This window comes from Lindgomyces ingoldianus (genome assembly GCF_010093535.1).
Source record: "Lindgomyces ingoldianus strain ATCC 200398 unplaced genomic scaffold BDR25scaffold_30, whole genome shotgun sequence".
In the NCBI taxonomy this organism is placed as follows: domain Eukaryota; kingdom Fungi; phylum Ascomycota; class Dothideomycetes; order Pleosporales; family Lindgomycetaceae; genus Lindgomyces; species Lindgomyces ingoldianus.
In genome coordinates, this window is record NW_022985191.1 from 200,418 (window position 1) to 221,390 (window position 20,973).

At 49.7% G+C, this 20,973-nt stretch overlaps 8 protein-coding genes across 8 annotated transcripts; 4 read left to right on the plus strand and 4 right to left on the minus strand.

The window, feature by feature from the left end:
* Nucleotides 1-375: 375 nt before the first annotated feature.
* Nucleotides 376-2,235, plus strand: BDR25DRAFT_292249 (uncharacterized protein). Its single transcript, XM_033688649.1, has 2 exons — nucleotides 376-1,253; nucleotides 1,305-2,235. Exons 1-2 carry the CDS (start codon nucleotides 723-725, stop codon nucleotides 2,064-2,066), a joined length of 1,293 nt encoding a protein of 430 aa, XP_033544050.1. The 5' UTR covers nucleotides 376-722; the 3' UTR covers nucleotides 2,067-2,235.
* Nucleotides 2,236-4,665: 2,430 nt separating this feature from the next.
* On the plus strand, nucleotides 4,666-5,413 carry BDR25DRAFT_376093 (uncharacterized protein; the record flags this gene model as incomplete). Its single annotated transcript, XM_033697422.1, has 2 exons — nucleotides 4,666-4,902; nucleotides 4,995-5,413. The coding sequence occupies 2 exons, from the start codon at nucleotides 4,666-4,668 to the stop codon at nucleotides 5,214-5,216; spliced, it is 459 nt and encodes a 152-aa protein (XP_033544051.1). The 3' UTR covers nucleotides 5,217-5,413.
* Nucleotides 5,414-5,793: 380 nt separating this feature from the next.
* On the plus strand, nucleotides 5,794-7,480 carry BDR25DRAFT_292251 (integral membrane protein-like protein; the record flags this gene model as incomplete). The annotated part of the gene is made up of 2 exons (XM_033688650.1): nucleotides 5,794-6,681; nucleotides 6,734-7,480. The coding sequence occupies exons 1-2, from the start codon at nucleotides 6,163-6,165 to the stop codon at nucleotides 7,478-7,480; spliced, it is 1,266 nt and encodes a 421-aa protein (XP_033544052.1). The 5' UTR covers nucleotides 5,794-6,162.
* A 677-nt stretch (nucleotides 7,481-8,157) lies between these two features.
* BDR25DRAFT_358757 (uncharacterized protein) lies at nucleotides 8,158-9,107 on the minus strand (the record flags this gene model as incomplete). Its single annotated transcript, XM_033695995.1, has 4 exons — nucleotides 8,158-8,245; nucleotides 8,283-8,885; nucleotides 8,957-9,031; nucleotides 9,058-9,107. The coding sequence occupies 4 exons, from the start codon at nucleotides 9,105-9,107 to the stop codon at nucleotides 8,158-8,160; spliced, it is 816 nt and encodes a 271-aa protein (XP_033544053.1).
* Nucleotides 9,108-9,152: 45 nt separating this feature from the next.
* On the plus strand, nucleotides 9,153-10,453 carry BDR25DRAFT_358758 (uncharacterized protein; the record flags this gene model as incomplete). The annotated part of the gene is made up of 11 exons (XM_033695996.1): nucleotides 9,153-9,204; nucleotides 9,234-9,295; nucleotides 9,375-9,468; nucleotides 9,518-9,576; nucleotides 9,628-9,835; nucleotides 9,859-9,907; nucleotides 9,944-10,029; nucleotides 10,065-10,118; nucleotides 10,160-10,190; nucleotides 10,230-10,319; nucleotides 10,351-10,453. The coding sequence occupies 11 exons, from the start codon at nucleotides 9,153-9,155 to the stop codon at nucleotides 10,451-10,453; spliced, it is 888 nt and encodes a 295-aa protein (XP_033544054.1).
* Nucleotides 10,454-13,120: 2,667 nt separating this feature from the next.
* BDR25DRAFT_234995 (membrane transporter) lies at nucleotides 13,121-15,035 on the minus strand (the record flags this gene model as incomplete). The annotated part of the gene is made up of 5 exons (XM_033685496.1): nucleotides 13,121-13,225; nucleotides 13,313-14,202; nucleotides 14,272-14,639; nucleotides 14,711-14,772; nucleotides 14,865-15,035. 5 exons carry the CDS (start codon nucleotides 15,033-15,035, stop codon nucleotides 13,121-13,123), a joined length of 1,596 nt encoding a protein of 531 aa, XP_033544055.1.
* A 943-nt stretch (nucleotides 15,036-15,978) lies between these two features.
* BDR25DRAFT_234890 (WD40 repeat-like protein) lies at nucleotides 15,979-18,491 on the minus strand (the record flags this gene model as incomplete). The annotated part of the gene is made up of 4 exons (XM_033685490.1): nucleotides 15,979-16,753; nucleotides 16,804-17,923; nucleotides 17,977-18,213; nucleotides 18,269-18,491. The coding sequence occupies 4 exons, from the start codon at nucleotides 18,489-18,491 to the stop codon at nucleotides 15,979-15,981; spliced, it is 2,355 nt and encodes a 784-aa protein (XP_033544056.1).
* A 1,599-nt stretch (nucleotides 18,492-20,090) lies between these two features.
* On the minus strand, nucleotides 20,091-20,565 carry BDR25DRAFT_235102 (uncharacterized protein; the record flags this gene model as incomplete). Its single annotated transcript, XM_033685501.1, has 2 exons — nucleotides 20,091-20,272; nucleotides 20,301-20,565. Coding segments are annotated over 2 exons (447 nt in total), but the record flags the coding sequence as incomplete, so codon positions are not given.
* Nucleotides 20,566-20,973: the final 408 nt, after the last annotated feature.

The window sequence follows — 20,973 nt, forward strand, 5'->3', positions numbered from 1 at the left end:
ACACGACAGACCGTCACAGATCCTCGCGGGTCCCAGGATCTCTCTCGTCTTGGTGCTTGAGATGCAGCATGTCTCAATGCGGACGCCAGAATGGTCGCCCTGCTACCGGTTAGCCCAGAGTTGGGACATGATACAATGTCTTCGCCTCTCAAGGCCCTTTGAACCTTGACCCGCTCTCCAAGCCGCCGTACGACTGGCTCTTCGCCGGCTGGCAGGGGGCATGACGCTAGCAAGTCAAGCAAAATTGACTTCGGCCCTTGCCAGATTCGCCGTTAGCTGCCGGCACACATGCAGCGTTGGCAAGTCCTTTGCCCGCCTGCTGGTCTTAATTATGGCGTGCGCCTCTCCAGGATAGCGGTTCTGCAGTATCCACACTCTCTCCAACCTCAAAAGTCTTTAACATCTGTCCTGTGTTGGGTCTTTGTTGTGTTGTTATCTTTCCTTGAACGCACCTTCCGCCACCTGCGCTGGCTGGAAAGCCAGACTGAGCATCCGATTACCCTTTTCGGCAACCGTGAACACTCTCACTGCCCGCCTGCATTCATTGCGACTTCCAGTGTTCACGTCCTCCTAAACAAAGCCGGCACTGAACGAGCATTTCCGTGCCAATCCTCTCTGTCGACGGCGATGGCATCATAACCGTCTCATTTCACGCCCACCTTTCAACTTAAACTCTACACTTGAAGACTCCTCACCCCGTCCGCAAATTACGGGGAGTTAGCATGGCTTCATTCGAAAAGCGGTACTACGAGTACCCGTATAGCTTGGACCCCATCACTCCGACCATTAGGAAAGGGCTGGTTCCTGTGGCCATCTCCGCAGTTCTCTCACTAATCTCCGTCTCCGCGCTCCTCACCTTCATCACTCATCGATTAATATCGTGGAGAAGACACTACAAGGAATACGTGGGGTACAACCAATATGTGCTCCTGATTTACAACCTCCTACTCGCTGATTTCCAACAATCCCTGGCCTTTTCAATTTCCTTTCACTGGCTCCGAATTGGCAAAATTGTGGCACCTACTGGCGCCTGCTTTGCCCAGGCCTGGTTCCTTCACATTGGAGATATTTCAAGCGGCTTCTTCGTCCTTGCAATCGCGATACATACTTGGCTGGGTGTTGTTAAAGGATACAAACTTTCGTACGGAGCGTTCGTGGGATCCATTCTAGGATTATGGATGTTGGCCCTTGCCTTGACCATCATTGGGCCAATTATGCACAAAGACAAATTCTTTGCCCGAGCTGGAGGATGGGTGAGTCTTCCTTTGCGGTTGCCACAGTTTGTAAAGGCTAATTTGATGTAGTGTTGGGTGTCTGCGGACTTTGAGAAAGAACGACTGTGGCTTCACTATCTGTGGATCTTCATCGTCGAGTTCGGCACCATCGCCATATATGGGCATATCTTCTTTCACTTGAAAGGCCGGATAGGAAGCATCCTGAACAACGACACGAGCCGACTCTCAAGGGCCACAAAGTTCATGATTCTCTATCCTCTGGCTTACGTCCTTTTAACCCTTCCAATTGCCGTGGGCAGAATGGTTGCCATGACTGGTACAAAAATGCCGGATCTGTTCTTCGTTGTTACGGGAGCGCTGCTCACCTCGTGCGGCTGGATCGACGCTCTCCTGTACGCGCTCACACGTCGCATTCTCATTCCAAATCAAATATCCCGGCATCACCACTCAGTAACTGCCATAACGACGAACCCTGCCCGACCTGGTGATAAGACAGATTATGATCTTCAATCCATCAATGGTGGACCCGAACTCGGCACCGCTCGCTCTGTTACCATTACCGGTGGCAGCAACCGCATATCGCGACTTGCTGATTATAGCCGTGGCCGCCCTACACTTAAGAGATCCCCCTCTATGCGCGCCGACAGTCCTACTGGATCAACAGATTCGATCATAAAACCTGGCCCAAATGCCATTGGTATTGTGACCGAGACAAACATTCAGTATGAGATGACTGACGTTCAGGAGAGCGCGAGCGAAAGCGACACCCTACCGAGCCGGTTCAGGTCGCGGAACCAGAGCGACAGCGGGTTCAGCGCAAATAGTAAATAGTAGGCATGGGTAATGTTTCTTTTCACGGCCGCTGCTCATGGTGATGAGGATTGGGGATCTGGGCGTCGCTTGTCCAATTGTTCTTGTTTCACCCTTCCCCCTCGCCCAAATGAGGAAGGGATGAGGGACAATGTTCTTCACGGCATTCGTTTGGTGATACCAGGTAACGCAGCATCATGGGCGTACGGCGAATACGATATGTGCTGTACGATATTGCCTTTAGGATGATCACCAGAACTAATATGGGATAGCGAATTGAAGGGCAGGTTGTTGACCCGGTGATTTACGGATTGTGGATTCGACCTGTGCGGTTCTTCGGTTGCTCCCATAGCTATACCCAAAATCAATGCACTCGACACTTTTCATTTACCCTCAATATCATGTAGAGACCGCCCAAGGCCCGCTTCAAATGTCAAGCGGTCACTAATAGCGACGAATAATACGACCTGAATCCGACACTCAGTTTGGCTGTCCCAGCTCACCGGTGACAGTATCTTCAGCTCTGCGGCGCTGGTAAGCTAGGTGCATTCCCCCCATCTCAGGCACACTAGCATCTCGTCTTATCTCACGCGCAGCATACAGCACACCGACATACGCTTTTGTATACGTTGCGAAATTCTTCTGACCTGCAGGAGGAGCCCTTGCTAGAAACCCATTGTCTAGAATTCTTTCTAACGGAACGTACCGCATCCTATTGCTCCGTCGTGTTCCAATTCCTCACGTCATCTTCGACGCAGTCGAGTCAGTGACGTGTCTAAGCTAGGAATCTGGTGTGGTGCTCTGAGAGAGTCCAGGCGACTTTCGTGAGAAGATGAGAAGGTATGTGGAGGAAGATCGGATGTCCAGAGATCGGATAAGCGAAGGATAGTAGCGGGCCTACATCGGATGAAGCTAGGGGAGTGAACAGGCAAAGTTGGGGGACACACCTTGATTGCTGAGCTGTTTCGGGGGAGCGAGGGATTCTGTATCACACAATCAAGCTTATACTGGCTTCTGAGGCAGGTGCAAGAAAGATGAGTGTATTTTACTCTGGTCCTAGCGTAGTCGTATATCCACGTACTTGGGTGGAGTAATCTGAGTAATCTAGGGGACGTGATGCATCTGACGAACTCTGTACTAAAGGCGAACGTCGTTACATTGTCACACTGCTTACTACCTTCTGCATACCAACTACAAGGCAATCTCAAGGCTCTCAAGATGACCGAGAAGTGGGTCTGAAGAGCGAGATTTGACATAGATCCTGGGTGTATGATGATTGCAGCGAGAACGTCTCACGACTGTTCTAGATAATCGGTCAATTACACCACCGAGGGATTTTGAGTAGCCGAAGGCAGGTTAGGAAACCAAGAACAATGCAAATGATTCTACAGTAGTAAACATTGCGAACTACGGCGGTCAAGAGGCGCAGCTTCAAATCGTGGCCCCCATTGAGGCTGATGCTGAGCGGGATCGATGTGGCGGACCGTTCCATACCAGGCTGTGGGATTCTGTCCGACATCCAGAAGCTATGCAGCGCCAGCTGGCTCAAAATAAGTATCGATACGATTACCGTGAAGCTGTACAATGTTTCTCTTTCGTACATCGGACTTCATGCGAGACTTTGACTCGCCCAGCCTCGCAGTCTGAAGAGCATTGGAATACAATTTGGGTCTAGGCACAATTCTTCCCTTCGCTTGAGACAATATTGATGAGGTTGAAGGAAACGCTCGTGTCTACCTGATAATTGCTGATCGCCGAAGCCATGCAGAATGTTCCAAATCGGCAGGCGTATCTGACATGCTGGTGCAGATGCTCCTCTTCGCGAAGCAGATCTCGCCACCACCTGTTGCAATTGGACCACCTTAGCTGTCAGCACTGTGCGACAGCGTCGGTCCAAATAAACTCGCGGCACAACAGAGGTGAGGCGCAAATGCGAAAACACGATGACTGGAGGAATCGTTGAGACGTTCGGGGTCTGACACGAGCTGAAGTTCTTAAACCCCACTGAATAAAGAAAGTATACGGATCTGTATGTGAAGGTCGCGTGTTAAAGCCACGAGGCGACTTGGCGACCAAGGGTCCGGACTGGAGAGAGTTCCGACGGTGTGAAATGCAAGGAGAATGACTTTCGCGATCTCGTCTTTGATGTTGTTGCCCCTTCGTATCTTAAATGCACACGGGGATGAAAACGTATGACGCTCTGGCCAATTACATGCTGGATTCGCTTTACGAAGTCGGCAATTCCTGGTTCTTACTCGGGGACCTTACGACGTGGCGTTGAGTGTGGCTTGTCGGACTGAAGGTGACGGTAAGGCTTGCAGTTCTCCCGTGCAAGAGAAACCTTCGCAAGCCCATCGTTCGTTCTTCGGCAGAGCCAATGTCTCCGCGATGGGCTGAATGAAACAGGCTCGACCTTCTCGGTGGGAATGAGAGGATCTGCCAATACGCCTCCAACAATGACCCTGAGAGACCTTCTGCAAAGCATGCGGCACAGTACATACAGAGTCTGAGCTTAGGCACATAGAGATGGGCTCTTCAAAGGAGAGAGTTCTGTTGGTAAGGGATGTCGCCAGTCCTCCTCAGATGGACTTGAAGGGTGACAGATAGATTGATTGTCCCTATGTTGACGGGGAGTCCCCAATCTTCACACATGCGCCGCTCAGTCTGGGAATTCATGAAGGGACTTCGCTACCACATGAGAGGCTGGGCCTCATATAGAATATATTACCTCCAACAGGAGAACCTTGCTGCCGTCGCTCTCGCCGTGGTGGTGGGTTTTGCCATGTTCCAATTCATCCGTGCCCATGTCCCCGCGAACTCGGACCGCAGGCTTCTGGGCTCCTCGAACCGCATTGCGGTATGCTCGTACATACCAATATCAAAGCATGAGCATTCCCTCGTACGGAGTTTTTCGTGAATGGGACTGTCCGTTGTACCGACCAATCCAAGGCAGTGCAAAATGACGAAGGATGGCGCTTTGGGAAAGTTAAATTGCGCGGCACCGTAGCCGCATTGGCTGAGCTGAGGTTCCCCAACGTCCCCGAGAGAGGCCGGAAGAACACGCGGGACTGGCGGCGGTTGGAAGTGCGCCTTTACCTTTACTCGAAGAACATTGGATGCGCAAGGACACCATCATGCTCGTTGCTAGGAAAGGAGACCTTTGGAACCTAAAACATTCAACCCGGACTGCGGGCGATTCCTCGTGCTAGCGTTGATCTTCGCAAGCGTAAATGAACGTCGTCCTGAAAGCCCCACGAGTCACGGTCAGTCTCACAAGTCCAACTTCAAACGCCTCGCTTCAACGCAAGGCTGAAGCGTGGACAGCAGATTATCCGAGTGAAGTGCGCGTCCTCAGGAGGGGGTTCTGGGCGACCCCCCTCGTCGATTTGGGCATCTCATTGCTTTGTGTCAAAATTACCATGCCACCCTTACTGTGAGGTAGCCAGTGAGATTTTAGCCTGAGCAGCCTTCATCAGGTGACGGCTTTTCCTCTCTCCCTCATCCATGACCTGCAGCACCTCAAACACGCAAGAGTGGTCGCTCCAGCATGCCAAGCGCGACAACTTCTTGGTGGCTTGTCAAACTCCCCTTCCAGTGTCTTTCTAGCTTTTCTAGCCCGGCTACCAAGCAGCGAAGGCCCCGCACAGCACGCAGCGCGCCGCCTGCCGACCAGGTTGTGCATCCCGTTCTCATGCCCTTCCCACGCTGTGATGCCACAACCTCTTCACACATTACCCTCGGACCAAGAGTCCGGGGTTCCTTCGGTGGATATTTGCGCCTTTAGCGTGCTCAATCTGAGGCTGCTTTGGGATCCTAGAAAGTCTATCTGTTAATTAGTCGATGAGCGTCAGCATTGGCCCTCGCTACATTATCAGCACATCCCCAAAAGCTTCCCCAGAGATCTTCCTCTCAAGCAGCCATCTGAATCCACGAAGCTTGGTCGAGAGCCACGTACTGTGCCGCTTTGTGCAGCGATCCCAATCTTCCCTTCTTTCCCCCTTCTTTGTATAGAAACGATTTGGCGATGATATGACACTATCCCTTTGAGTACCTCACTTAGTGCGCAATTCGGTCGCGATTCTTTGTCCACTAGCCGAGCGCCTCAACCACAGCGACAATGCTCACTCCAGAGCCTCTGGACCACGATGCTGACAGCCTAACGCCTATCCCGCCTCAAATTCATCACTGGGTACGAGCTGTGGTGATTTTTGGGTTCCTATCCTTCGTCACTTCCGTCACGCTTCTCTTCCTCCTCATCTATCGACTCATCCAATGGCAAATCAAGTCCAAACGCACCAACCAGTTCGTTATTCTGATCTTCAACCTCGTCTGGGCCGACATTCAGCAATCATTGGCATTCGTGCTCAACATCGAATGGCTTCGGATGGACTCGGTGAACATTGCATCGCCGATTTGCTGGGCTCAAGGATGGTTCGTGTCCACTGGTGACCTTGCAAGCGGGGTGTGGTGTTTTACAATAGGGTTGCACACCTTTGCATCTGTTATTCTCAACTATCGACTCCCGCCACGCTACTTCTTCCTGACGGTTGCTATGCTATGGATATTCATTTACGGGATGTCAGCCATTCCAGCATTATTGTATGGCAAAAACCTGTATGTTCGTGCTGGCACTTGGGTAGGTTACATGTCCTCAACTTGTATTTACCCGGACCTAATGGAATACGCAGTGCTGGATTCACCACAACCTTAACGACCTCCGCCTTTGGACGCACTATTTCTGGATCTTCTTATTCGAATTCGGTAATGTTATTATCTATGCCGTCATCTATGCGATGTTGCTGCAACGCATCCGCTCGGGTTACTACACAGCCATGGAAGCGGAGCGCGTTAAGGCCATCTCGAATTTGATGGTTGTGTATCCCATCGTCTACGTTATTTGCACCTTGCCTCTTGCTTCGGCCAGGATGGCCAGTATGAGCGGTCACCCACCATCACTCGCAAGACTGTGCTTAGCTGGAGCAATGATCACTTCAAACGGTTGGCTCGATGTCCTGCTATACACGTTGACGCGCCGGATTATGGTTTTCAGTGATGAGCCTCCAGCCGATGACAACGGCCTCGACACCTTCTCCGCCTTCTGGGCCGAATCGCCACGACGCTTCGGCGCAGCAACTACGATTGAAGCTGTCGGTTGTCCCAGTTCCGCCAGAGAGAAGCAGAAACCGAAAAGGACCCGCGCGGGACGAGGTTTAGTGACTCTTCCCGCTAAGAGCGAAAGCTCTGATGATCTATGCGGAAGCAAGGATATCAAGCTCGTTACGACCACCCACGTCACCAGCGAGCCTGCCCAGCCTGCGGACTACTTGGAGATGGAAGCCGAGGCGAGGAGAAAGCGGCCTCGAACTCCGGTTGGGCGTTGGAGCGAGGAGAGTGGGAATCTGAAGGAATTCCAATTGGAGCGGATCCCGGATTGAGATGGAATGAAAAGAAGATTCTAAGGTAATCGTTCATGATCTATGTATTTGTATTATTAATGAGGGAACGAACTTGCATGGGTGGGAGCGAAGGAGTCTTGGGTTTCCTACTGCATAACCGCTTTCTTGCATTTGCATGTCGAGGGAAAAGGGTTCGGTTGGCGCATGGAATTAACACTTGCGTTTGGTATATATGTATGCCACGGCTCAACCACGGGTGGTTTAGGGAAGAGAGGATCGAAACTATGTCAGCCTGGCGGGTGCTTCGCGTTTATTCTTTTCGGAGGGCGAAGGAAGAAAATACCCTATCGTGGGGACGCTTAATGCTGAAGTGAACAACCAAATTTAAAACGCAGAGAAGAGTGCGTTAAAAGCCTTCGCATTCCTGGTGAACCTATTAGAGTTCTTTGCCTTGATGTTAATGTTTGGGTGTGGCATGAGTACACTGACGAATCGAAAACTCATACGAATTGTTAAAACTCCAAACTCATTAGTCTGAGGTAATTTTTTGACAAGGTTTTAACAAGGGAGAAGCTATCCAAGCTAGAGGTAAAGAGAAATCATTCATCAAATGGAATTTCAAGGAACAAATACACCAAGCTATAGAAAATACCGAATATGCCCGCTAAACTGAAACCAGCAATTATTCTATAAGTACGGACAGAGTTCTTCGGGTATCATGTACATAAGAGAAAAAGCCGTTCGAGTTCGCAGTGAAGGAGCGTCTTTGAGAAAGAAACGATGTAATTCGGGTTATCGTGTGTGCTGACCATTGGTAGTTGTCACCTCTGCTCCTGCCAACTCTGCAATGGGATTGTTTTGCGGTGACAACTCCCCGGGAATTGTGACCTTAACTGAAGTATAGTTGGGATTGTGTTTGTACGTCTCTCCCTGGGTGGGAGGAGTTGTAACGAACTGCCCCTTATAATCTTGCTGTGGATGTACTTGCGGTTGATTGGGAGAGGATGAGTAGTATGGCTGAGCCGGTAGCGTTGTTTGATGCCCGATTTGGTACTGTTGTGGATATGGCGCAGTTTCAGGCGTTGAGTGGTAACCTTGTCCCTTGCTTCGTTTCCTTGTTCTCAGTAACCAAAAGACCAAGCCAGCTATCGCGACAAGGGCCAAGCCTCCAACAACAACCCCAGCGATCCAAGCCTTGCTTGCGGCAGCAGGTTCGGATGCTTTCGTGGGGGTTGGTGATGCTGTCTGCCCGGCAAGACTTGGTGTAGTTGAGGGGGAGTTGGAAGAAGCTCTTGACCTAACGGTAGAGTCGAAAGTCACGTGGTTCGTTGTTGCGGGCTTCACCTGAAAGTAAAGGACGCCGGTTTCGTCATTGCATCCTATCCACAGAAAGGCACTCGCATCTGCAGTGCTAGAAGTGTACACGGTGTCCGCATTGCAGTAGCTTGTACTGCGAAAGAGCCAATGTTAGTCTTGGAGGCAAGGATATTCTTGAGCTTTAAAGGAGGCTCTTACCATCTTTGACTGCCACCCACAGACAATGCAATGGCACCAGAGCAGGATGTGACTATCTGAGTTGCACAGTCTTCGCTAGCCATGGTATCGCAACAACCGACTAGAGAACCACTTGTGTAAAACGAGTATCCACTGGAGCAAGAGTTTTCATAATCTAAAAGACAAAACTTAATATAAAAGCAAAAAGATTTTCAAGATGGATTCATACATGAATTATCAGCTTGATCGGAATACCATCCGACAAACTGGTCCTCCACTCCACGTGGAAGTATGGCAGGCGGTGTAATCATCGGGTCCACTAGGTTGGCCAACACAACCGATGCTGATACTAGAATCATAGTGAATAAAAGTAAGGAAGCCATTTTGTGAACACTAAATCGAACGAAAGGAAATGCAAGAACGGGTGAATGAAAACTAGTACCGCGAGCAGCGACGAGGGTATGATCTGCATATACATCTGAAAACTCAGCCCCCAAATGTGAGTATCACCTCAACCGCAGGATCCAGGATTCGTATCCTTGGGGGACATAGCGCCAGTAGAATCAACGGAACGCCCCACAGGAGACCGTCTGCGGCAAATTCAAAATAATGCCGTCTCAAAGGACGAGATAAGGGGTTCTGTGAACTAGGAAGGCTCCCAATGCGCTAAGTACTATCCGAGTGCAATTCAGTCTATGCCCAACGCTTCAAGTTATTGTTTTTCTATGATTAAGCGACGGAAAAGAAGAAATAAAGATCAAGGTAGCCACAATAAAATGACAAGAAGACGAAGCATTTCCGCCCGTACGGCAAGGCGGAGTACAATTGCCGTTCTTAAATTCAAGTATTTGAAGGGCAACCGATCAGGATCGCGAGGAACCTTGTTACATAGCATAGCAGGTGGGTGGGTGAATGAGTTTCAGAGTTCAGACCTGACATGAGGCAAAGCGCGTTGAAGGATGAGAAGGAGAGGTTGGTTTAAGGGGTGAGTTGGCTGAAGGATGAAAGCTTACCTCGCAAAATATTACATACGAACCGCACTAAGCTTTTTCAGGCAAAAGCTCAGCACGTGGTCGGCACTTACGACGAGACCTGTTAGGATTAATCGACCCCATCACACTTGAACCAGCTGTACCTCCCCCAATCCCAAAGCATTATCATAGAAATGGGGATAGAGTAGAGAGTGGCCTCTTCTTAATGTTCTCTCTAACGCTTGTGAGACAGCCTCCGAAGAAGCGAGCGTGAACGAGAAGGAGTAGACCAAGGCGCATGATAAAGAATATTGTGGCCGGAGCACATTCGTAACACAACAACTACGGAAAGCCACCCTGGTGCGAATCCAAGCAGTCGAAAACGACAAGGCACGATACGAGGGTGCTCAGATGTGAACATTACCCTCACGGGCAGCCGAAAAGGTATGCAGCCGAAAATATTCCAACATCTAAACTTAGATTCGGACAGCTTAAACCTCCACCTCCCTCATCAGAACGCAGCAGAACCGCTTCTCCTTTCCCATAAATCACATATTCACAGTAATTATATAGTCCTTCTCTAGGGCTCGCCAAAGCAGTAGCAGTGATATCGACGGTGGGGATAAGAAGGCTACTTTCTATCGTGATCGTTGAAGTTAAGTGGGGCCTCAATCATAAATAGGATAGGGTAAAGGTTGAATAATGACTGAAAGTTTGTCGAAGAGAGTTCAGTGTTAAGTCCGGTAAAGATTGAGTTGAAATAGGACTTGAATGAAGACTCCATCGCGATAGTTGAGGTTTCTGGGTGACTTTATACTTGAAGAACAGCATACTTCGATCTGGCAGCAGCTTGATACTACGCTATTATCTAACCGGTGAGGTGCGAATAGAACTCATGAGACTTGCTTACATTTCACTTAGAATAATAATATGGCATATTCCGAGATGAATTCAAGTGCTACCAATACACAGAACATGGCAACTTAGAACATGGGGAAAGTACGGCAGTTCAATATCACATCACTTATTCCGCTCTTTTATCAGCCTAGCTGCAGCAATATATAGTGCTAGGGCTGAAATTTAGTATCTATGTATGTTTGATATCGATGCCTGGGTATGGCTTAGCCGTGTTATCCGCAATGATAAATTATAGCTGCCAAATGAACAACAAGAAACATGGTGATATTTACATCATACCGAAAGCGCACCGCACTTAGATGTAGTAACGGCAATATACCAATCTCAGGAATATGATATAGGTATATCCTCGCTACGGGTGCTGGTTATGATATTTAATCTGCGGAATGATGTATGGCGCCTAATTTTGGTGATTGTCTCTAGACTAGGGTCTGCCATTATCACAGGCCAAAGCTTAAGGATTTCGCGGGCGCCTGTGCAGCCAGGTACCTAGAGGAGTAATACTTGTAGCGGAGAGGGTGGAACGAAGTTAGATGGTTTGCATCGAAGAAACGAACACCGAAACAAAAGATCTTGGAGTCTTCACCTCCGAGATTGAACCTACATTATTTGTTATCGGATGCAAAATATGAGGATATTAATTGCTGCAATGGATGGTTAGCTACTATAAGCTCGTCATTCAGTGGTAGTGCCCTTAGATTAGTTTAGATCTCGGGGCTTCGCTTCCAACCCCCTTCCAGGGCTTCCAACGGGGCGTACTACGGTCCGTACATAGTGAACCGTATCGTATGTTTAATAATCCCCTAGTTACAGTACGTACTACAGCTTGTATAGCAATTCTAGAGAAGTAAGAGGACTCTAGTTAGCTAGAAGTTTTGCGAGGATGCTTAAATCTCTTTCTAAGGGTACTAATTATCTATCTACAGTGTGTTGTCTTAAAGATGCTTACTACTAACTATTGTCTATTGCAGAGCTATCCACCCACGCACCTTGCTGCCTCACAGGCATTTTCTAGTTAGTTGGGTACCTCTGCTGTCCATTTTGTGCAGTCTTGTAGACTGCAGAAGTCAAGAGCCTCCCACACTGCGTCTCCTGCCTCATCCTGCGATAATACGCTGTCTGTAGCTGAATATTAATAGCATCAGGGCAAACTAATCCGCCTCTAGCTCTGCTGTTAGTGCCATACGCAGGACTCTCAAGGCGCTGCAAAGGTAGTGAACGGTGAGCTTTTACACCTCTCTGCTTACGTTGCTAAGCAGAATAAGTTATCTAATAGCTATATATACCCTAGCCCTTCTTCTCTATGAGCATATAACATTATTTGTTTAAACTAGAGTATCGTGTACTACTATCAAATAGTACTACTCGTACAGATCACGTGAGTCATAACAGTTACGATAAGTTCACCTACCTCTCATCCTCCCTGCCGTACGAGCGTACACAAAATCTTACCTATACAGGCATCGAAATCACCCAATATTACAATACTACGCCTCGTTAGAAGTGCTACCCCCTTCTGGTTCCCTGTGAATATCACCCAGAGTGATAGGACAGGAGTTTAGTAACGATCTTTTTCACGCCTCCACTAGTGTGCCCCAAAGCGCAGCTCTTCGATCTCACTATCCCCTACTAAGATTCCTCGTATCACCATCTCTCAAAAGCCATTTCGTATTGGCAGTATTGAAATTTAGCCTACAGACAGAGCACACCCACTCCGACAGCGGAGGACCTCGAACTCAGTGTCCGGCCGGAAACAATCCTATCTTAGGTGGATCGAAATCGCCCGCGTGTTGGTTCTTCCTCTGATAGTAAAAGCTTCGAAGAGATTTGGCATGCCTACGTGCCCGAGAGAGTGGGGTAACGAGAAACGCAGGTAGCGATAGACGTCCAGTAATTGTAGAACGATTCCCAAAGGACGAGTAAAACTACGTCAGAAATCAGTAAGCGGATTATGGGTTAGGAATGGTTCCGTAGTAGGCAGATATGGAAGGCCTGAGAGGTGAAACTACCATCTTCGTCACTGCTCTTCCAGTGCATCGAGACCATGATTTGGACGACTTCGCACGGTTTTAAGCGCGGTATGAGCTCTTTTAGCATACGGAAACAAGGCATAGGAAAGAAAAGGATTGCAAGCGTTAAGTACTAGAGGGTATCAAACTTATCCCACGTCACATACCAACAAACATCTGTTCAACCATGTGCTGTGTCGGAAAGTCGCTTTGACAGTCATCTAATTGACTCTAAAAAAAAAATCCCCCCTACCCGAATGCCTGAATTCAAACCCCTCAGATGCAGACTACGAGCTCCTCTTACCATACGGCTCGAAGGGAAAGACCGCCGCAATGCCAGCCATGACGATATACAGAGCCGCGCAGATATAAATCGGAACTGGAGTGTTGGTCTACAGCACATCTTTAGCAAACTTCCATTATCTTTCTTCCTCCCTCAGAAGCAATCGAGAGAAGGAAAAAGAAAAAGTATCGCTTACATCCGCAAATGTCGCCACAACGGCACTCATAATTCCCATAACCCTATTCCACGCAATGGCAATCCCATTGCCAGTCCCTCTATGTGCACTCGGTAGTACCTCGGGGGTATATGCATACAACGTCCCATAATAAATGTTCAGACAGAAATTGATAGTGCAGTTGAAGGCCAGGTTCTGCGCCTCTGAGCGAACTTGCGTATACGCAAAAAAGAACGCCATAGTCACAAGCGCGCCGACGACCATGGTGTATTTTCTTCCAAGCCGCGTGGCGCACATGTATCCCGCGAGTATAGGTCCAAAGATGCCGCACAAGTTGACTAGCGCATAGTTCCTCCACGTGATGTACACGGATGTCTGGCCGAAGGTCGCGCCGCGGGACGCCAGGTATGATGGAAGAAAGACGTTATAGAGAGGATAGGCCAGCCCGATTAACGTCCAACTAAACCAGATCAAAGTCGTGGAAATCCCAATCCTGCGCGTTGCATATAAACCCCTCAAGTGTACGCCAATTTCCCCGAGCGAGAACTTCGACTTGGCATGCGATATCGAACCTCGACGTTCGGTGTTGATTTCTCCACATGCGCGCATGTCTTCAATGGTTAGGGAGCATGGGCGGCCGTATTCTTTTGCAATGTCCTGGAGGGTTTGGACACATTCCTCATCTTTGCCTTCACCGATGAGGAATTTGGGGGTTTCCTTGAGGCGGATGACTGTGATACGGAGAATCGACATCACGAAGACGAGGGCGCCGGACGCAAACCACACGTATCTCCAGCCTTTGTTGTTGTCGTACGAGCAAGGGGCGGCGTCTGGGATGATGGTGGGGTCGGAGCAGCTGTAGTTTGGGATGAATGCCCATGCAAAGAGTCCGGCGATTAATTGGCCGATTCCTAACAATAAGTTAGTCATAGGTACTCTTATTCCCTTGGAGTGAAGGAACAGGAAAAATGTATACGAACCCCACCAAGCAGCCATGAGAGTCAAAAGCCACTGGTCTTTACTCGGCAAATACTCCAAGAACACCGCCGTATCTAGCACCAAGTTCCCGCCTCCTCCGAATGCACTGAGACAAACGAAGAGCCCCAAGACGACCCAATTTGGCGAGGATCCGGCTACAATAGCAAAGATGGAGCAGATCATTAAGGAGACATTGAACGCGAACTTGCGTCCAATAATATCGGCTGTCAGACCCCAGAAAAGTGCGCCAACCAGCATTCCCACATAGACAGCGATGGTGAGTCCGCGAGCAAAAGAGGGGTTGAATTCGAGGGCGGCCTGGCCGGCAATGATGGATTGGATGAGCAGGATTAAGGAGTCGACGGCGTAGCTAAGCGGACGTAAGCTTTGAATTACTCAAATCCGTCGTCTCTTGACGTTTCGAGACGAGAAAATACTCACCCAAAGCCATTCAGGACGAATAACTTCCACTGATACTTCGTGAATCCGATTTCATCAATGGCCTATGCACACATTAGCTTCTAATTCCTCTCTGTATTCCCTCCCTTAGCCCTGCTAAAACACAGTCAACTGCCAAGGGCGTCCAGACACTAACGTTATTGACTAGATGCATCTTAGCATTCAACACCGGGTCCGTATGCTCCAACTGTAATATATCCGCCTTCCCCGTCCCCGCCGCTGAGATCTCATCGTCCGAAACTCTTTCCAGATCGCCATCTCTCACTTCAATTTTCCTATCTGCATCGGCCACCGCTAATGAAGCCATTACTTCAATCCAAAGTATCCGCGCAGCCTGCCCTTGAAAGTATCTCGTCTTGCGAGGGTTGTATTTCGTTTGGGGGTCTTTAAAATCCGTTGATGCTGAACTAAGTCGGGAGAATATGGCGCAGGTATCCAAGATAACATAGGCCCAGAAATATAGTCCAAGACAGGTTAGGTGGCCTGCTCTGGTTTGTCGATGTCGTAGTGGGCTGGGACCGAACGTCAATCCCGACTCCCGGTGCACCTCAATCCGTCACTTCACAAACAGTCTTAATCGCTTTTCAACAGGTCGGTGAAGCCTGTCTTCACCCTGAAATGAAGTTCCGATGAGGGTCCAGTAGGTATTTAAACCGGTTCGACCACAATTTCACCCAGTTGTTGATCACAGAATGTCAGCACGTGGGCCTCATTCGATTGGTCCAAACCGGTGGACAGTGAGGGGGATCATCCTTCGAAACCTTGGCCACTATCTCGGGCACACGATCACAACGAGATTACGGATCCAACTGCCAAAACGGAGCATTGCTTGCCACACTATGTATCCCGACGATGTAACGAGCTTGCAACCGAGATTTTGTATCCTTGGCCTTCGGCTTGATGTGGAAATTCTCATTCTACGATAACTATTTCTATTGAAGAAGTCGTAATGCACCCTGATAATCTCATCTCGCACAAACGCCGTGTCTCGTCTGTTCAACCAAGGGAGAGTCGTCTCCAGTTAGAGGTGGAAAGTAAGTATACATGGCCCATAACCTGGTATTCAGGCCGTCATTTTGAACTCCCTTTAAACGCCCTGCTGGAGATGGTATGACCAACTCTCAGAAAACGCGATAAATACTCGCCTTGAAAGAGACCTCAATATTTGGACAGCAAGAAGAGAATCATCCTTCACCATTTGTACTGCCCCCCTAAATCGTAATTTTCATCGTGATGCCTTTTCAGCTGGCCTACCGCTGGATTGGCGTTTGTGTCGTCGGGGTGTTCTCCTCTGTCGATACCAATGCACTCTCGGAAGCATCCACAGAATTTCCAGTACTCACAGGCGTCGGCGCGATTCTTCGTCGCTTGCCTTCCCTACCCTCTTCGACTTCTGGCACGGCCTGAAGGTCTCTCTTCCTAATCCCACCGTTCGAAGCTCCATCTTCTCGCTCTGATTCGCTTTCCCTTCGTCCAACAACGCTAGGCCCAGGAATACCGCTCACAGAGCTGCTCGCACTGTGCGTGCCTGTGTGTCCATGCGCCGGTGTGAGAGGAGGCGTCCACATTGGCATTGCGCCCACAGGACCTGAGTTTGCGGCTGCCAGTCCAGGGACCGATGACATAGTAGGGGTTGGTGCATTCATATTCTGCTCACCCGCCCCTGGTGCAAAAGATGACGCCGTGGCAATACTGGAGACAGAATTACTTCTTGTTGGACTGCCAGGTCGCGCTGGGATGAATGAGCTGGGCGATGCAGGGAATCCCGCAAAAGGTTGCTTTGGTAATGTTGAAGCTGTAGCTGTAGCTGAAGAGGGCATACTTGTGGTCGTAGGCGTGGGAGTTGGCGTAGAATGGGTTGATGAATCTGTCGCAGTTGTATTGATGGTGGAAGGGGTGTGGCGATGTTTTGTCTGAGCAGCAAGTGGTCCGTTGTATTTCTCTCCAAGCTCGCCTGACGCGAAAGTTAATGAAGAACAGAATCCATCGGATGAACTCATAAGGAGTGTCAGTCCATCATTTGACCTAAGCGCTGTTAGCATTTCCGAAATTCTACACACAGATAATGGACCTACCATGTGACATCTGTAAATGTAGCGAAGTGCAGATTGCTGACGACGCACAACGGCTTCTGCTGCTGAGTGTCATAAATATGAATGGCATCCTGAGTTGCTACTGCATACACCATACGATATGGTAAACTGAATGCTGAGGAAGGGCCCGCGGGAACTCCACCTGAAGTTGGCGCGTCTGCATCCACTGGCCTCGGGGATGCAGCTGGTAGACTCGGGGAAGGTGAGGGTGCGTTCGTAAGGGGGGGCGGGTCCATGGATGAATGGGAGGTTGGGGCCTTAGATGGAATAGCGGGCTCAGGTAAAGCCGGAATCTCATCGTCTGCTGATGAAGTGTCGATCGTGATTTGTTTTGTTGGTGGGATAGCTTGACGTAAGGTGTAGTAGACGGGCGAGCATCGAACAGCTACGGAAGGTTTTTTATGACCCGGGAGATAGGCAACTGGGGGTCTGTTCAATCCTGCTCGGGTGTATATGTACACTGTGTTGATAATGTCTTCAGTAGTTTTTGTTGCATCCCCAAGCGAAGGATGTAAAGTTTTGTACTGGCCGGCTGGGGTGAACAACAGACTGCCATCCGGAGCGAATGTGAGGCGCCTGAAGAAGGAGGTGAAAGTCTCGTTAGCATAGATTGGAGCGTTCCTGACACCCACGCTTCCCATGCTTCCCATGCTTCCGATACTTGGAGAATTTGGCATGACAGCGGGTAGAGGCATAGAAGGAGCCGGTGATGCTGATCTACGCATTGAAGGAGATGACCCAAACGACGACCGGCGACTATGTGAGGTTGGGGGAGGATTCATTGGGAGGGCCAATGACTGGGGGGTTCCTGGGGCGGATGGCACAGGAGAGCCAGCTGCCATGGCCGATTCATGTACAACAAATTGAGCCCTGCCTCCGAAATCAGGCGGAGCTGGACTCGTGGATGATATTCGGCGGGCAGGGAGATCCATCTTCGTGACTTTGCTATGCTGTGCTAGAGAGAACTGACCATCCTTGGTCTTCAGGGTATAGATGTGAACGGAACGATCCGAGGACTGTGTCGCAACGTATTCATTCAAAGGATCCCATGCCACTCCCTGCACATAGTGGTTGTGCTCGGCGATCTGTCGTACACAAGTACCTAGCCGTTGATTAGTGTCAAGTAGGACTGGCCCTGCGGAAAGGATGGCGCACCTGTCTGAGCATTGTATATCCTCGCAATGTTGTCCATACTGCCAGTGATGAAGAAGACACCGTCTGGAGACCACGCCAGGTCGTATATTTCCGACCCCATAGATCGACACATGTGCTTGACCCGCCATGTTTCTTTGTCCTCCAGCCCTTCTTCGAAGTTGGTGTGGAGGGCCTGATTCTCGGCGGGGATCCAGAGGAGGATATTACCATCGTCACCGGCGCTGCCGAGGAGCTCTCCTGGATGCATGTTAGTTGCCATACACGATGCATGCTCATGATTACTGTGTCGTACCTCGCGGACACCACCGGACCACATTCACGGCTTGTGTGTGCTTTACGAGGGTCGAGAGGTACGAGACTTTCCTCTCCTCGCCGTTGGAGTCAACCTTCCAAAGTCGGACATTATTATCTCCCCCGGCCGTTGCCAGACGTCCCTTGCCGTGGGGTTCGAAGTGGGCTGAGTAGATGGGGGCATTCTCGTTGTGCCAGGACACCAGAAGCGGAGATGCCTTCATGATGGCCGACGCAGGGAGAGGGAGGCGGACAGCCTCACGATACAGGGGAAGAGAAGAATTGATCGGATCGAAGGAACTTGACAGAGAGCAAGGGCGAGGGCGGATGTGAGGACGGGCTCGCCAACGGGAGGTGCTTGGAAATTATCGAGCCAAGAGCGCTGCGGGCTCTGGGGTGGATGCGGAGGTGCTGGGTATAGGAGGAACGTTGAGCGGAGACGGGCCTGTCGAGTGGGACTGCAGCAGCTGTCCTCACCACATCACTCCCCGCGTGCCTGTGTGCATTAATAAGGTGAAAGGGAGGTTGCAGTGAGGTTGAGGTCAGGTTGCGTGTGAGTCGCTGCTTGTCTTTGTGGCACAATTGAACGGGGGTTTGGGTGGTTGGGTGAAGGCCGGCGCGCTAGACACACGGGTCTGACCCGATTGAGACAGAGAAGTGGTTTCACCGCGCGTGGCCGTGTTGCAGTGAGAAAAGGAACAATGCGCGTCTGAGTCCCACGAGAGCCGGCAGGCTCACTTATCAGGGTTCAATTATTGGGTTAATAAAAGACATTGCACAGTGGCATGTTGTTTCAACTATGGTTGCTCACCAGCCGGCCGTCTAAGAAAGAAATAGTGCAGCATCCAAGCCTCTGCTGTGCCGCAACGAGCGCATCAGAGCGGATCCAATCCACCCAACACCAGCTCATGTCGTGTGAGCAAAACCTGCTTGTAGACGCTCCCAAATACCACCACATTTTTAGGAATTAATCCCTTCACACCTACACGTTCAGGTGTCATGATTGGAACGTGGTAAAGCACGGAACATTGAACTTCCAGTGAAGTCCAGCCCACGCCTGATGCACTGACGCCTGCAACTGAAGCGGGGCTTCCTTTGGGTCTTGAAACTTCGGCCTTTGTCGTCGGAAAACGACCTGCGATGAGGAGAATAGCGAGGGATGAAGGCTGCAGTGCTAGTCAGTTTTCTAATAACAGAGGCCTTGTTTCAACTCTTCTAAATGACTGAAACACCGTCGAAGCTCCTCGTGTTGGGTGGAACAGCTGTAGAAGGCTTGATGCATAATAAATGCATGATATACTGCAACTTGGCCCCAAATTACGGAGGGATTGCCGGGGAGATATGTCATGTTAAATCTTCTTGCTACGATTACATAGAGGGTTAATGGAATGTAGACTTTTGTCCTAAATCCGACCTGTTATGTTCCGTCCGTCGTGTCCACATACAGCAGGTGCTTTGTCTCACGTATATGGCTATTGCAGCTGGTACCCAATGCCAATAACTATATGGGCCGCTGTTACGGTCCGGGAAGCGCTTCCATTTCTCCTCCATATTCCAGCAGTGTACAATGACTGCATAGCGGCACCGTCGGAGACCCTTTCCGTGAGGATAGGCATGCTCCGCATTTGTTTTTTCTACCAAGTCGCTGCATACCATCCCACCTAATTCTCAAAGCCTTCAAGAAGTCTTCCTTCATTCCACCACCCTCTTCTCTAACCTCGAGGCTCTTCAACACCTCAGTCATCATCTCACACTATCCAACTCCCACCTCGTGCGTGAGCTGCCACAATTTCTTCACCCTCCAATCGCACCTTGAAAGTCTGCTAATTCTCCGCTTCCAATGCATTGAAATAACCAGCGACCGCAGAAACTGGACTAGCAAAGATCATTGCACCCGGATAACAGGGCTTTGTAACGCTGGAGGTTGTCGAACGAGGAGAGAGGGCGAGCTTGCGTTTCGACAAGGCAAGGAGGTGGTGAAGCCGGATGACGACGGTTTGAGAGGCTCCTGGGAAGCCACTGCGTGTGTTTACCCAAAGCTATGTTGTTATAATTGGTTATGTTAGTTTTAGCGATGGTTCTTAGAAAATACCCAACGATTGCATCCATCGCCTCTTCTCCCTCTGCCAAATCTAGCCTCGCAATGCCCGTCTTTACTCTTATCGCGAATGTCTTCTTAGAAGACTCACTCGCAGACCTGACGTATGTTAGATGAGCATCTGGGTATATTTCTGGCAGCCACAGCTGGAGCAAGGGGGTAGTATCCGAAAATTTCAAGTCTCGACTTCTGCAATTGAATTCGACCTAGCAAAGATATGTACATAATTTAAAGGGGTTCGAGTTCAATGACCAAACAAAACTCGCTTGGTGGAGACATTGTATTCAGGACGTAGGTGAGTGAAACATTTGTGTGTAGTGATTGTAAGGTTCAGTGTCTGTCGACAAGCTTGGAATGCTGAGAAGATCAGTGGTTCGCATACTATGACTAAGCACGGAGGCACGTGGGCATCACACCAAAATAAGGAGCATCCCCGGAACGCCAACTTATCATTGATGGAACCTGCAATCAAGACCCTACCTTCCATCAAAGTGCAATTGAGAACATAGTAATAGGGAATCAGTAACAGGTCAACCGGAAGGAGGCAACCTGAAAAGCTTTAATAGCCTCCCTCGCCCCTTTCCGGCTTCACCAAGGCAATATGAGGC

Coding starts and splice junctions, on each gene's coding strand:
- BDR25DRAFT_292249 (XM_033688649.1), top strand. CDS start 723: ATGGCTTCATTCGAAAAGCGGTACTACGAGTACCCGTATAGCTTGGAC. Junction 1,254..1,304: donor TTGCCCGAGCTGGAGGATGG/GTGAGTCTTCCT, acceptor AATTTGATGTAG/TGTTGGGTGTCTGCGGACTT.